This window comes from Pristis pectinata, chromosome 25 (assembly GCF_009764475.1).
Source record: "Pristis pectinata isolate sPriPec2 chromosome 25, sPriPec2.1.pri, whole genome shotgun sequence".
NCBI classification, from domain to species: domain Eukaryota; kingdom Metazoa; phylum Chordata; class Chondrichthyes; order Rhinopristiformes; family Pristidae; genus Pristis; species Pristis pectinata.
The window spans coordinates 10,695,298-10,711,876 of record NC_067429.1 but is presented as its reverse complement, the minus strand read 5'-3'; the positions used below and the strand labels follow the sequence as shown (position 1 = coordinate 10,711,876).

Sequence of the window (16,579 nt, the reverse complement as noted above, 5' to 3'; positions counted from 1 at the left end):
TAGTGTTGCCTGATATAGAGTGTTAACTTTCAACCTATTTGCAGAACCTAGATGAAACATTGTGCTGTATAATCACATTTAGTTCAGAAATGGTAGAATATTAGGAAGATTATGATTTTATTATTTGGGTTTATCATATTTAACCAGTTTTTGGGACAATGTAATGAATTCTGAGCTTGTCAAAGACAGGATAATGTTATTTGGGGGTAATTTTAATTTAAAAATAAACTTTATTCATAATGTTAAAAAAACAAGTACAAAAGAGAAAAAACACCTTCTGTGCCAGTGTAATGTGTTTTTGCAATAATGAAACCAGCTGTAGGGAAGTTCTACTATGTCCCAACACACCTTGATCTCATTGTGAACGATTTACACTCAAAATGTTTTGCAGTCTCAAGTAAATCTGCAAAGGCAACTTCTGAGCTGCTGGAGCACACCCAGTTGGACCTGCCCAACTTCATTCCATTTAGAATCCCAATAGCCAGGGACATTTGCCAGAGTCACAATTTAAACATACAGACATAAAAATGCATTACTCCATCCACAGAGCTAACAGTTCCAAATAGATAAACAAAGAGTAACCAATATTCATTGATGAATCATTTGGGAGGGAGTGGTAGCATTTTGGTTGTTACTGGACAACAGAGGCCTGGACCAATGATAGAGGCTAGAGAATGAATTCACCATGGCAGCTGAAGAATTTAAATTTGGTTAATTGTAATGGAAACCATGAAACTACTAGATAGTCGTCAAACTCAAAGACAGGTATGGCAAGATCAGCCATTTCTATGCTAGTGCTAGTACTGGATTTAATATCTGATTATATTGGTCAACATCAATGCAAGATCTACTTTAAGCGATTTTTTTTTAAAGATCTCTTAAGATGCTGGATGGTTGAACTCTTGGACTTCAGGGGCATTGTTTCTAGTAATTAAATTGTTTCAACACCAACCGGCCAAAAGCAATTGGTACTGGTGAAAATAGCTGTCTATCTCATACCTTAGAGAGCAAAATTTCAGTGAGAACAGTACATATTACTGCTCCAAGGCTAAAGTGGTTATACTTTGAGACTTCTGTGAAATGCAACAGGTTTATAATCACATTTAGCACTTTTTAAACTGCATTGTGCAACATGGACAAAAGTGCTTACTATTAATAATTCAATAATTTTAAAATTTGCAACCGGCAAGTGAAAAATTGGCTTGTGAATACCATGGATTTTTGCAACCAGATCATGCTGGGCGGTGTTGGAAAGAACAGTAGGGCAGGGTTGCTCACTTGTTTCAGTTAGAATTTGGATGAGAAAACAGAAAAGGAAAACAAAATCAGAAATTTGAACATGGCGGCAGATCCAATGTTGTTTACATCTTAAACACTGGAAGTTCTAGTTAATATCTTAGTGCATGTGAATAAAACAGGAGACAGCATATTACATGAATACTGACCTTTATTAAATATCAGAATACTGTACAAAGGAGTAATAAAAATATTATTCACTCTTTCTTATAAAGATCTAGATGAAAAACATCTGCAGAGAAGGGCAGTTGGCTTACAAGACCCTTTTGCCACCAGATGCTGAATTAACTCTTATTTACAATACATGACAATATGTTCAAACACACAAACACACTAGTCCCCAATGCAAATAATTCTTCAATAGTTCATATCACAACTGATAGACTGGTATAAAATTCAAAACGTCCACTCTGGCACATATATTATTCAGATTTCGCCAAAATAGATTTGGAATCCGTACCTTTAATAGCCACTACAAAAATACTGCAGTAGTTTGACCCTGGGTTATCCTGAACTTGCCCACGTTTGCAATGTTTGGACTGGTACTGTTATTGCTCAGCACCAACCAATCACCTATTACCATTTGATAAGATAGATATTGGAAGTAGAAGGATGTTCCAAAGAAAATACTGTACTTTACCAGTTTTGTTACTTTTTGACAATCCAGAACCCATCAAAATACTATAAAAACAACCTTCCTTAACATATTTACCAGCATTCAAAATCTATAAATTCAAGGCTTTAACTATCTTGTACAAGGCATCAGAATAGTATTGTAAAGCAATATTTTAAAATGTTTAACAAATCCTGATTACAGCAATTTAACTTTTTCACTGGCACCCCCTTAGCATTTACAAAACTTGACACAAAGCTAAATCTTCCGAAAGTTTCATAGTAGCTTGTGAATATGCAATCCAATAAACAGCCTTCAGTAACTGATAGTCAAAAAGCAGCTGATTGTGCACATAATCCTTGCTTCTGTAGGAACTAAGCAAATGGCAGGCTTAACTGCTACAAATGTTAATACTTTGTTAATTTATAATTCAGTTTTTAATTAAAATGCATTTTTTTTCAAAAAAGAAAGTTGTCCAGTATTGCGTCTGATTTTCAATGAAAGTCTGAGGCCCGAATGTTGTCCTTTTGCTTTCCTTTAGAATGTAACAGACTGGTGTCAGCTTGTAAATATTTTAAAAGTGCAACCTTAACTTTTCTTCTACGGTTAAGTACTAGTGCAAGAAAGAAGCTTATCACTAAATTCCAAAATTTAAGAAAAAAATTGTAAACTTTCAATTATTGCCAATAATGGAGCGTTCTCATTAGATTACACTGGTAGGCATGTTTGCTCCTGACCAAAATAAATTTTTCCCAATGTCAGCTTAATTTTTTAAATGAAAGGTATGGCAGATTTTTTTTTAAAAATCGGTGGGGGGTGGGGGGAGGGGTCGATTATAAGAGTTCAATGCCTGACCTGCCCAACTTTCATACAAACATATCTTCAGAAGAGGTTGCTCCATAGAATGCAACAACAGATTGATTTTCCCTTCAATTATTTAAATATGACAAAACCAGTTCTGGGCTCTATGCACCATCTGAGCTGCAGAGATCTAAAAAGGATACATTCTCTGCTTCATACACCTTTCTGTTGGGTGCTGCTAATTTTTTTTAATTGAATCCATTGAGAGAATGACACCATTTCTTTGTCTTTGACACCAGTGAGGAAAGCAAGACTTCACATCTTCCAAAGCAAAATGTTCTAACCTCGTGACCATAACAGTATTGCAACACGACTATGTTCAATTGCGATAACATTTCCTCAATCAGCTAACTTAATGGCTCATAGATTTTTGCCAAACTGCATTAAACCAAACAATTCTACAATTTCAGGAAATTTCTTTTTTTACGATTGACAGAGAGATGGCTCTTGAGCAAGGGCTGGTTTCAAATTACCATCACTAAAGATAAAAGTTCAGCAATCTATATACTACACCAAACAAGGCTTCCCTGTCCATACTCATCGTTGATCCTTTGCTATGGTATTTTTCCATGTTATTGCTTAAAATCACGATTCACAGTGCTATTGTTTTTGGTAGTCCTAACAGACCGCAAGGAGGACGAGCTGTACGTACTAGCCTGTACTTCAAGTTTGCAGCAGGTATATCATAATATAAAAGTCAGGTACATCACTACCATCTAGTAATAAAAAAAATCAATGAGAATCGTACCGCATTTTTCAATCAGTCAAATTACAATATACTCTGACAGAATGACAGAATAGGTATAGACAATCAGAGACTTTTTTAAAAAAGGCAAATTTACAGGAAAATTGCATGATTGCTAAAGTTTTGCAGTATTCCAACAATTAATATCCTGATTTGTTTTTGTATGTTTTAAAAAAATAAATTACTTTGAGATTCTCTACACCTTGGGTAGATAAATTTAGTTATCCAGCCTCACTTGTCCTCAATTAACACATGGGCTCTGTATTACATAACACTTTATTTTAGAAAATGTATCCAGAAGCCAACTTTTTAAATCAAACATTCATGAGCTGTGCTTCAAAACACACCCTTACTAGTGTCTTACATTCTCCCTAGTAAATTTTTTCACATACAACACTGAACATATGAGATCAAGAACAAAAATAAATAAAATAATCTGCTAAAGAAAGCTATTAAAATGCACAGTAAGACCAGCACTGTTTCTTGAGGGGCATCTATGCCATAGAGACCATGTTTCCAAGTACCTCAACAAAGTAAAGGACCCTTAATCCTGTCATGTTGGAGCATGAGCACCAAATGCTTTGATATTACAGTTTTTCATCAGTTGTTTCCATTGAGACAATGAAAACACATTTTCTGCAACTATCATTCAAACTATGTACCTTCATAAGTCTATTTCCATTACAATATTTACAAATTATACTCTGATAACTGTTTGGTCAATGGACAGTAAAATTCACACCCCGTATCAACTAAATGTCTACAATATCAAAGTCTCCATAACTTAATATGGCAGCCAAAGAATCAAAAATATTGTCTGAGAAAATGGGATCTACAGGCAGTAAACGAAAAAGCAGGCTTTCTATTCCAAGCACTGCAAATATTTAATGTGATATCTCAGCAACCAAAATGAGCTGCTTCACCAACAAATACACCAATCATAATAAAATGTCCATGCTAAGAGGTTGAAGGGTGCAGGGTATACATGTCTGAGCATCATGATGTGTCCTTCCTGCTGTCGGTTGTCCCAATAGCTTTTTCTTTCTCACTTGCCGCCAATGCTGTATTTAGTACTTGTTGATGCCAAAGATTCTGACTCCATGAAGTTGAGGGAGTTTTGGGATGAGGACGCTCATCAGCGAAATTGTATTTATAACAAAATGTAACTTGTCGTACTTTGTGTAAAAACTGGTAAGAAAATACCTGTTTTTGAAAAAAGATACAAAGCATGAAAACCTTCCCAGAGAATCTGTAGCATTTTCATTAAACAGCCAAAGACATAATTCATGGGTTTTTAAAGAGTACCAGTATAAAGTTGCCAAATTTTGATACTCAAATAGTTAATAATTTTGATAAATTCCTTGCTTATATTTTTGGATTCTTAACAAATTTAAACTTAACACTAATTAAGACAGGCAACGATGAAACCATTTTCTTCAGTCCTTTATCACCCCTCATTTCTAAAAAGTACTTTGTAAAATAGTGCAGTGGGTTTTAGCATTTTCCTGTAGCTCACCAATTCTAATGCTGTCCAGCTTATTGAGCTTGGAAACTATCGCATCCAAACAGTGACTACAAATATAACCTAGGGCATCCAAAGGTCATGGTAGACTCCCTGGCCAATTCTTCACCACAATCCTACTCTCCCCAGTAGTAGAACCTATTTACCCTCCCATCAACTTCTCTGATAAAGGTGCTTTTGAGAGCGATTGTAGGAACCCCGATGTTTTTCTGCACGAGCTGAAGTTGTTAAATTCTTGAAGTGTACAGCAAGGTCATGCAACTTGGACTTCCTGCACTGAAACATTTTGAGGTGGGATTGTGGAGGACAGAAAAATAGGGAAACTTAGTTTTTCCAGAATTGACATATCAGCAAAGTTACATCAAAAGGAAGACAAACTTTCAAGTTCCAGATTGATCTGACCATTCCATGAGCTGACTCAGTCTTCAAAGGTTACATCTCAAACTCACAAGATAATGGGTGTGATAGTAAGGAATTTGCGCGAGGCTGTAAACTGCACTCCGTAATCCATTTGCTCCCAGTGGGTCAGCAGTCGTGCCTTTCCTTGGTCTGGAGTTTCAAATGGCGTTCCCTTTACAGTGTGCAGAAATATATACATTCCCTGGAGGCAGAAGGGAAAAGATTTACATATGCATACATTCAGTGTTCTTACCTTATTAATTCCCTTGCAGCAAGTACTGGAATGTAGGCAAACTAAACTGACAGAGCAGCAACACAGACATAAGATGCTAGTGTATCTGTTCAGAAAGCAAGCACAAATCACACGTTTCTAAATTTACTGGCCTCTACACCTTTGATAAATAAAATAAAACAGAGTGCCAAAAGTTCTCTATTCTGTTTACAACTTTAGCTGACTTGGAATGTACAAAATTCTTGGACTAAAAAAATTTAGAAAAATTAAACATTTATTCCACAGAATTAAAATCTTCATTAGAAATCGATGGCAACTGGTGCCACTGGCATGGAATAGCATACTTTGTGATGTGATTACCTCAGCTACTTGTATGAACATACGGGATGCAACATTTTAATCAACCAAGTCTCCTTAATTTGACAAACCAGATCTACAACGTACACTTCACCCACTGAGCTGGAGTTACGAGGCATGGTTTAGGACCTACTGTTTGTTTCTTACCCACCATCCACAAATAAATATTTTTTATTTCAACATGAAGATCAGTACTGAACAAAAAAAATACATCAAACAATAGGTCAAAAACATGCAAGGCAAAATTCACTGCCTTATGTCTCAATCACCATTTTCAAAACACCCTTCATCACATCTTCTCACACCAGCTGTTCTTGTAACTAAAGATTGTCCATAAATTGTAACTGTTAAACATAACTGCTATTTAAAGTTATACACTTAGTCACTGGCAATTGGGTTGAAACTGCTAAATTTCTTTCAAATAGGATCCACTGATTCAAATCTACCTAACTTTCTGCCCTCTGCATTCTTCAATATAATTTAGTTTCCATAACAATTACCCAATCAGTTCGGTTCACATTCAACATCACGAAAAATGAATGCAACTTAAATTTAAGATTTAAAAAAAGACCTTACACAATGGAAATACCTAATCTAAATATTGCTCATTTCACAATGCAGTCAAATTAAAGGAAGTAATAAACTGGCCTTTAGAGCAAGTAGGGTACTCAACTTTACAGCATATCCACAAATTAACTTCCAAGTTATCAATTAAATGTAACAATTCTCATTTTTCAGACTCAGTATAACAAGTCCTTTGAACAAACTTGTTTTCTAGCCTTCTGGTTTAGCATAATTTCTTCCTGGCATTCTGAAGTACCTCAGTAGTTTTCATTTGTATTAAAGAAAGTGATGCAAATGTAAATAGTTACTTCACATTTATTAAATGCTTTGAAAAGATACTATGAAAACACTAAAGTCCAATAAGTATTTTGCATACATATGGTCACAGGTCTAACGTTATCTACCCATTTTAATGCCACTTTCCCTCAATGAGCACTCACATTGAGCACACTTTGCTCCAGTGCCAAGATGATCCTTAGAAACAGACTTCAGTTTCCTACACTAACTCCACTCCCAACCCAATGATTCTGTTCCTCTCCCTGCCAACTGCTTGAGGCCAAACCTGACTGTTGGAACCTTGGTGTTAATATTTAAGAACATAGGAACTAGAAGCAGGAATAGGTTATTTGATCCCCCCGTGCTTACTTTGCTACTCAGACAGAGCATAGCTATTTCTGTGCTTTGTCTACTTTCCCACACAGTCCCCACACTCTGTTTCCCATTGGATTTTCCTTCAAATTCCAAAAATCTGATGCCCAAGGCAAGTTTCCAGCCCCACATTTGCACCACCACATCGCTAGGACTGCTTATTTGCAGCTCCATGATAACAACCAATTCTGCCTCTGCATTATCTCATCTGCTGTTGAAATTCTCACCCATGCTTTCATTATCTTTAGACTGGGATATTCCAAAGCAGTCTTCACCAGCTCCTTCAATCTACTTTCCATAAAGTTGACAATATTTGGAGGTCAGCTGTCGGTGTCCTAACTCCCACCATCCCTCACTCCTGTGCTTGCTGATCTACAATGGGCCCTTTTAAGCAACCGCACAATCTTAAAACTCCCCTCCTCACATTCAAACCCCTCTGTGGCCTAGATTTGTTCCACCAGAAGTTCTCCCTGCACTACAACTGGTGAGATATCTGGACTTCTTCAGTTCTGGCCCCTTGAGCACTGGTGGTTACCTCAGCTGACAAGACTTTCAACTCTGAAAATCCTGCACTAAATTTCTCTGGCTCTCTAGCCCTCTTTCTCCTAAGACACTCTTCTGAACCCACCTTTTAATTTCAGCATTTGGTCATCTGCAAGTTAATCACAGAACATCATGGATTTGAGGAGATCCATGTCTCAAGACTTGGTCCATTTCTCAACACTAGTCAGCTTTCAATCTAGCTAATCTGCCATTAACCACATGTCTCAACCTTTGGAAGCCTCACTGTCCAGATTTTGCTAGATACATTCTAAAAGTAAATGATCTTCATTAGGTGTCCATCCTCAGCTACTGTCTAATCTATTTACTAAATCTGTAGCCCATCTATATGAATGAGAATGCTTCACAGATTGGTTCAAACATATACAAGTTTCTCAAATAGTTAGTAAAAGCTTCAAGCACCTTCATTACCATTTGAACCCTAAAGTTGATAAATAGATACAAAATTGCTCATAACATTTTGCCATGGAACTGTATGGCTCCATCTGTCTTTCTCATAAAAGAGTCATAAAGAGATACAGGATGGAAACAGGCCCTTCCAGCCTACATAGTCTACACCATCAACCACCCAATCCTACTTTAATCCCATTTTTTCCCCCATATTCTCATCAACTCTCCCAAGATCCTACCACTCACCTACACAACAGGGGCAATCTACAGTGGCCAATTAACCTACCAACCTTCATGTCTTTGCAATGCGGGAGGAAACTCACGTGGTCACAGGGAGAATGTGCAATCTCTATACAGATAGCACCCAAGGTCAGAATCGAACTTAGGTCACTGGTGCTGCAAGACAGCAGCTCGACTAGCTGTGCCAGTGATTTCAATTACAATCGAGGATCTGTGAATCAGAAGCTAACATAGGTTGGTGGGCAGAGGGTGCAAGTACTTCAAGCAGCCAAAGAATCACCACTCTTGGCACTACTGCCCTGCAGACTGCAAACCTTTGCACACTGACACCCTCCTGTATCTGAATTGTTGCTTCAGGACCTTATAAAAATCTCAGCATATCAACTCTTTTCCTCATCAAACCCAATATCCAAATAACTTTGTACCATTAGTTGCAACCTGAAATGATACCTCGTCGCAAATTATACCAAGGCACCAGAGAAAATGTGCTAGAACTTAAAAAAAAATTTTTTTTTTGGAGAAAATCATTAGTCAACAGTAATCAGATGACACGTTTCATGTTGCTTTCTTCCAAGAATCTTTGGAAACAGTATGATTTTAAAAAAATCAAGTCTTTGGCCCATGGTCACCGCTGATCATCGGCATCTGGTAATTAAATGACTACATAACTGGGTATGAAATCATTATACTAGTTGACATTAAAAAGCTTTTCTGTAAAATTTGGCTCAATCAACCTCTTAAAATGTGTTCCGAAGGTCATAATAGGAATGTAAATCAGAAAGAAAGTCACAACATTATCTAAAATTAGAGCAAACCTGCGTCATATGCTAATGAGCAATATATTAGCAGGAACTATATAAAGTTCATCAGAATGTAATTTTTGACAAAAAAAATGTGCACACAATGCAAAAAATCTTTCTTTAAATCTAAATAGGCATCCTGTGCAGTATGTGGTGCTCAGTCACTATAAGTTAGAGCTTCAGATCAGTCTTCTTACATAAACCCCCCAATTATGCCAAAATTTTAAACTGTCTCTACACTTTGTTCACAGTTAAAAGATTTGATTTCAATCAAGTCAAATTGGTATAATAGGCTCTAGTTAGGGTTCAAATTTGGGACATTTTAGGCAGCTTGCTGGTATAGGGTACTACCAAGTTCAGTTTAAAATGTAAATGGATAAAGTAGACTCTACTTTTTATTCTAAGACTGCCTTAATCTCGACCTTGGAGGGAGCTTTCTAATGGAGTATTATAAACATTCTACCACGTGACTCCTTTGAGAAAGATTTTGAATGCAATCATGTGGGTTTGTGTCTATTCGAAATGGATTGAGATTGAAGAGTGGTGAATGCAGGGGTTCCACCAATCTGGACAGCACCTTTACAAACCTCATATACACGAGTATAAAATCTAGGTCTAGGCTGCGTCAAAGTCTAACTTTTATTTTACATTTGTCTGTTTGCTGGATATGGATGTTGCAAGGCCAGCATTTGTCAATTTCTAACTTCCCTCTGCACTGACCACCCCACCGATCAAACTGATTAGACCAGCTGGGCCGTTTCATGGGGTAGTTAATAGTCAAGCATATCAATGGATCTGGAGTCATTCAGGAGCCAGACCGAGTAAAGATGGCAGATTTCCCTCCTGAATGACAATGGTGAATCAGTCAGATAATAACGTGGTCACTATTACTAATAACAGCCTGGTCATTTAAATAAATTTCCCATGTGCCACGGTCCCAGATTCCAGTAGATTAAAGGTCAGGCCACCAGATATTAGTTCAGAAACTTACCCATAACACCACCTCATCTACAACATGCAAGAGATACTCAGTCTGTAGAAAGTGTATCCTTAGAGCATGCAAAAAAATAGCAGCAGTATACGGAATAAAATAAGCAATGGTGGTTTTAATTTTCCTTGTAGGATAACATCATGGGTATTTACTGTAATTAGGGCCCTGACCAGCCACCAGTTATGGCAGGGCTTACATGCCATAACAGGTTACAAGACGAAGAAGTCGGGCTGCATAGCTAACAACAGCTCATCCTTTCCTGATAAACTTAATGCATTCTATGCGCGTTTTGAACAAAAGGGAAGTGGATTGTCACCATCCACCCTGACAGCCACCAACGCAGCTGAACCTGTGATCACAGTGGAGGACGCAAGATCAGTCTTCCAGAAAATGAACACTAGGAAAGCACCTGGCCCAGATGGTGTCCCAGGCCGCATGCTCAGATCTTGTGCTGATCAGCTGGCAGAAGTATTTGCAGATATATTCAACCTCTCCCTGCTTCAATCTCAGGTTCCTTCCTATTTTAAGACCACTATCATCCTGGTACTAAAGAAAAGCAAGGTAACATGCCTCAATGACTACCAACCAGTGGCTCTGATATCCACCATCATGAAGTGCTTTGAGAGGTTGGTCATGGCACACATCAATTCCAGCCTGCCAGACAACCTGGACCCATTGCTATTCGCCTATCAGCGAAACAGGTCTACAGCGGATGCCATCTCCCTGGCCCTACACTCAGCTCCGGAGCATCTGGACAGTAAAGACACATATGCTAGACTATTGTTTATTGACTACAGTTCTGCCTTCAATACAATGATTCCAAGCAAGTTTGTCACCAAGCTCTGAGACCTAGGACTCAACACCTCCCTCTGTAACTGGATCCTTGACTTTCTAACAAACAGACCGCAATCAGTGAGGATAGGCAGCAATACCTCTGGCACGATTATTCTCAACACTGGTGCCACACAAGGCTGCGTCCTCAGCCCTCTACTCTGCTCCCTATACACTCATGACTGTGTGGCCAGATTCTGCTCTAACTCCATCTACAAGTTTACAGATGATACCACCGTTGTAGGCCGTATCTCAAACAGCGATGAGTCGGAGTACAGGAAGGAGATAGAGAGCTTAGTGGAATGATGTCATGACAACAACCTTTCCCTCAATGTCAACAAAACAAAAGAGCTGGTCATTGATTTCAGGAAAGGGGGCAGTGTACATGCACCTGTCTACATCAATGGTGCCGAGGTCGAGGGGGTTGAGAGCCTAAGTTCCTGGGAGTGAACATCACCAACAGCCTGTCCTGGTCAAATCACATAGATGCCACAGCCAAGAAAGCTCACCAGCGCCTCTACTTCCTCAGGAGGCTAAAGAAATTTGGTTTGTCCCCTTTGACTCTCACCAACTTTTACCAATGCACCATAGAAAGCATCCTATCTGGATGTATCACGGCTTGGTACGGCAACTGCTCTGCCCAGGACCGCAAGAAGCTGCAGAGAGTTGTGGACACAGCCCAGCGCATCATGGACACCAGCCTCCCCTCCTTGGACTCTGTCTTTACCTCTCGTTGTCTTGGTGTAGCAGCCAGCATAATCAAAGACCCCACCCACCCAGGACATTCTCTCTTCTCTCCTCTTCCATCGGGTAGAAGATACAGGAGCCTGAAGGCACGTACCACCAGACTTAAGGACAGCTTCTACCCCACTGTGATAAGACTATTGAACAGTTCCCTTATATAATGAGATGGACTATGACCTCACGATCTACCTTGTTGTGACCTTGCACCCTATTGCACTGCACTTTCTCTGTAGCTGTGACACTTTACTCTGTACTGTTATTGTTTTTACCTGTACTACATCAATGCACTCTGCACTAACTCAATGTAACTGCACTGTGTAATGAATTGACCTGTACGATCAGTTTGTAAGACAAGCTTTTCACTGTACCTCAGTACAAGTGACAATAATAAACCAATACAGTAAATGTTTTTATCCCAGGAAAGTAACACCCATGTCAGCCCCAATCAATTTGTACTTCATAAGCTCCCATTAAGGAATATTTAACAATGTTAAATAAAAAAATTAAGACTTGAGGGATTTAAAGGGGTAAAATATAAAACACATGCTGGTAAGAGTGTGTGGCCAGCTGGTGAGTCTGGAGTAGGGCATGTACAATAAGTATGGGAACTACTGCCACAGAAAAATCCACACCATTAGGTGGTGGCAGCAGCTGTTTCTAAATAAGGCTAGAAAACAGCCCAGCGTTAGTCTGTGCACCAGGTACACGATGCCCAGAGGTGAACAAAAATGCCCAGTACATGTTTACCCAGTCAAGGACCATGACATTGCATCAGCCACATTGAATATTTCTTCAGGTGACTGGAATAAATACCTGGAGGGCTTGATGTTTGAGGGGCAAACTGATGTCACTTGTATGAACACACTGTTCCAACAGCTTTCAAACATGAATTCCCAGTAAACATTATCTAGATGCCAACATTGTTTCTCTGTACTGGTTTAAAGAGAAGCAGCACAAAATTTGGACTGAAGAGCCAAGAAAAAGCACCAATAGCAGCATTGAATTAGTGTGCATCACCTGCCAGAATGGACTACCAGGGGTACTACAATGAAGGCTAACTTACGACTTTAGAGCCAATCTTGGTCATTGAGATCTGAGAATATCTCACATTCCAATTTCAATGACAGATGGTCTGGTTATGCATATCATGCTTATTTTCTGGGGCAGTAAGGGCACCAAGTATGAGTGAACACTGGCAAATACAAGAACCCAAGGTAACAAACATAATCATCAAAAATTGACTGCAAGATGAGCATCTTTCAATTGCAGAACAGATAAAAATGTTTTCAATGCTAATGATAGAGAAAAAAAATACAGTAGTCCAGGATATTCAGCAGATAGGCTCAACATCACAATGCCCAAAAGGGTACAATTTCCTCAGGCTAACATGTGCACCTTGCAAGGAGATGGTGAATGAGGAACAAATTATACACAGGTCATGTTTAAAAGTTTAAACTAATGAACAGGCAAAAAGCTTGCATTTAGAAACCATCTGTCATAACCTCAGGATAAAATGAATCTTCAAAGTATACAAAACCAGTAGGCTATGAATACAAAAAAGTTTCAGATTACTGTCACTTGGGACAGTAGTGACAGTCTTGTCTTGTCTTCTAGAAATTGAAACTAGATAAGAGTAATTAATAGCTGATCAGAAGGGAACAGAACGTGGCAGCAAATATTCAGTTACCATATAACATCACAATGGCAACAAACACTCTACTGAGGTCACAGCCCTAGTTAAAGTAACATTTAAATACTGAAGTTGAAATTTCTCACAGTTACAACTTACTTTTTTAAGTTAGGTTAGGGGGTGGGGGATGAATCGTGAGAAGCAAACTATTATTAAGCTAGATGACATGAAGGTAACTGTCATAAGGTAGTTAATAATTAGCTCAGCTTGCTACAAAAATGCAAGCACAATTACCTCAGCCATTTCAGATAGAAGTACTTCTTTCAGATTGCAAAGACATTCCATGAAGAAATACTTCCTCAAATCATTACGAATGCCCTCTCCCTTATTCCAAGCTAATACGCTCTTATCTGGACTCCCTTCCATAAGGGATAGTTTCTACTTATTCTATCATATTCTAATCACTTTAAACATAACAATTTATATCAGTTAATCATACGTGCTTAAGAAAATACAAGCTTAGCCTATACAACCCGCTGTCATAATTAAACTCTCATCCCAGTTTTGTTCTAGTTAGTCTCCACTGTATACCCTCCAAGGCCAGATCCTTCCTGAAATGTTGCAGTATTTTAGCTGAGATATAACCAGTTTACAGGACTGCAACATAAACATTGTGTTCCAGTCTGCTCAAGATAAAAGATAATGTTCTATTTTAAACTTTTAGTAATTGTTGTTCATGGACCTTAAGTCTCTTTGTTCCTCCACTGTTTTCCATTCACTTAATCTACCAGTGCCCCACTGTAACTTTCTACTCCCAGTTTCTTTAGTTATTATGCCACACAAGTCTATTCCTTCATCCAAGCAGAGTTCAGTGTTCTGTTCCCAGGCAGGTGACCCAACAAAGACAACAGGAAAAATATTAAGAGTTTGATTATTAAACAATGGTTTGATTTTCCTGTTACTTGTTTAAAATGTAACCTGTGTAACTGCACAGATTCAAGTGGAAGACTTGCGTTCCCAGAAAGAGGTAGTGTTTTGAAGAGAGATGAATAGTTTTGCATTGCCAAGCACTAATAGGATAAGATTTCTTTATTAGTCACATGTACATTGAAACACACAGTGAAATGCATCTTTGCGTAGAATGTTCTGGGGGCAGCCCACAAATGTCACCACACTTCTGGCGCCAACATAGCATGCCCACAACTTCCTAACCCTTATGTCTTTCGAATGTTGGAGGAAACCGGAGCACCTGGAGGAAACCATTGCAGTCAAGCAGAGAACGTGCAAACTTCTTCAGACAGCGGCCAGAATTGAACCCAGGTCACTGGCGCTGTAATAGCGTTACGCTAACCACTACACTAGCGTGCCCGAGATTACTGTAACTTGTATACAAGTGAAGAGACTGCTGCAGGTTGAATACACATTTACAAATAGATTTGTAAACTTGTATGTAAACTGCAGCAATCATGCAAGTGCTTGACAATGCTAAAATATTCCTTTCACTTTTCCAAAACAGCATCATTTCTGGGAACATCAGGAATGAAGATCACCACAATAGAACAGATAATGGAGAGAGAATGGAAACTACACAGATCACAAAATCTCTGCCAACCGAGGAAAAGTAAGATGTGACAGCATTCAGCAAGTTTTTTTTTTACATGGATCAATGGAAATTAAAATAAATTTGCTGATTCTCTCTGATGCTCCTACAAGGTTCAACTCCATCATAAATGCACAGTTAAGTCGCAAGATAAAGGTTTGGACTGTGTTATTGATTATCATCATTTTGTCTAAAATGATTGTGGTAACCTTGAAACAGATATTTATTCCTACCATAACATATTTAAGAGTGATTCAGGTACAGTTTATCATTCTCAGGTGTGAACAGGTATAGAAATACCAGGCATGGTATAAACTAGGGCTGGAGTTTTACGATTATATTCTTAACTAGAAACCCAGTGCACTGTGTGTTTGATTAAAAAGAACAATCAATTCATTTTGACCGCTATCAGGGAAGTGAATTGGGCCATCTGAGCAGTGACCATTGCATAGTTATAATGGGACCCATATTGATGTTCAGAAATAGGTCTTCCATCTGTCCCCAAAATAAGAAACTTCAAAGGATCAAAATGAAGGGAGCAATCTCAGCCAGTCAGTTTTTGTTTTAAATGAATAAAAGATGCATTGAATGCGCACGAATTACTTACTGAAGTGTGCACCGACCTGCATTCTACTGTTTCATAATTCTGCATTTATATGAACTGGTGGGTTCCTACTTAGTTTTAGAAATTTAAAATATTCATAAAAGGATTTGATGGGTTTCCATTTTAAGTGATAAAATCTGTGTACATACTGCATGCTAAAGATGGTGTTTGTTTGGAACCAAGTGATTTTGGAAGTGATGATTTTTTTGAAACAAAAATCAAGAGACAAAATATTTTCACTGGAACATTTTGCACGTCCTGACTACTTTTAAAGCATTTTACTTCCATGATTGCACCAAGAAATCTATGATAGAGGTTCAAAGCGATCAAGGCTCTGACATATCAAAAATCAATCTGATGGTAACTGACAAAGAAAATGAGGCATGGGAAAAATGGTGGAAGTATAACAAAATCAAAATTAAAGTAAAACAAACACCACAGACAAACTACACTCCAACTTAACCCAAAATTTTAGTAACTATTCGCCCAAAAAACAGTCATTTATCAAGTCTGAAAAGCATTCTACATTTCAGATGGCCTTACCATATTGTGAATAATATTGGTGAGTGTCCATACCACTGGCACACTGAAGAACGGGATGCTCAAGAGAATGATATGAAGTAATCCAATTCCCAGGATATAAGACAGCCAAATCCCACGGCTGTTCATAACCCGGGTATTTCGGATTCACTTCACTGTGAGCAGTACCCACATTCATGGTTTGCTTCTTCACAACCTAAAAAGGAAAAAAAAATACAAAATTAGCAATTCCCAAAATATAAAAAGCATTATACAAGATACAGCAAAATCAGGCCAAACATCATCTGCGATTAAAGAAAAAGTTGACGTTAACCAACTCTCCACCCCCACTCCTCCTCACGATAAAAAATATTCAAAGAGAAAAGTTCAATATTCACTAATGCAAGCATTTTTAAAAAAATGCACATTGTT

General features: G+C 38.2%; 1 protein-coding gene across 1 annotated transcript; it reads right to left on the bottom strand.

Annotated features, from left to right (window-relative positions):
- Window positions 1-1,429: 1,429 nt before the first annotated feature.
- LOC127582923 (ORM1-like protein 3) lies at window positions 1,430-16,346 on the bottom strand. The gene is given in 4 exon segments (XM_052038576.1): window positions 1,430-4,718; window positions 5,487-5,638; window positions 16,172-16,309; window positions 16,311-16,346. Coding segments are annotated over 4 exon segments (462 nt in total). The 3' UTR covers window positions 1,430-4,582.
- Between the last annotated feature and the right edge of the window lie 233 nt (window positions 16,347-16,579).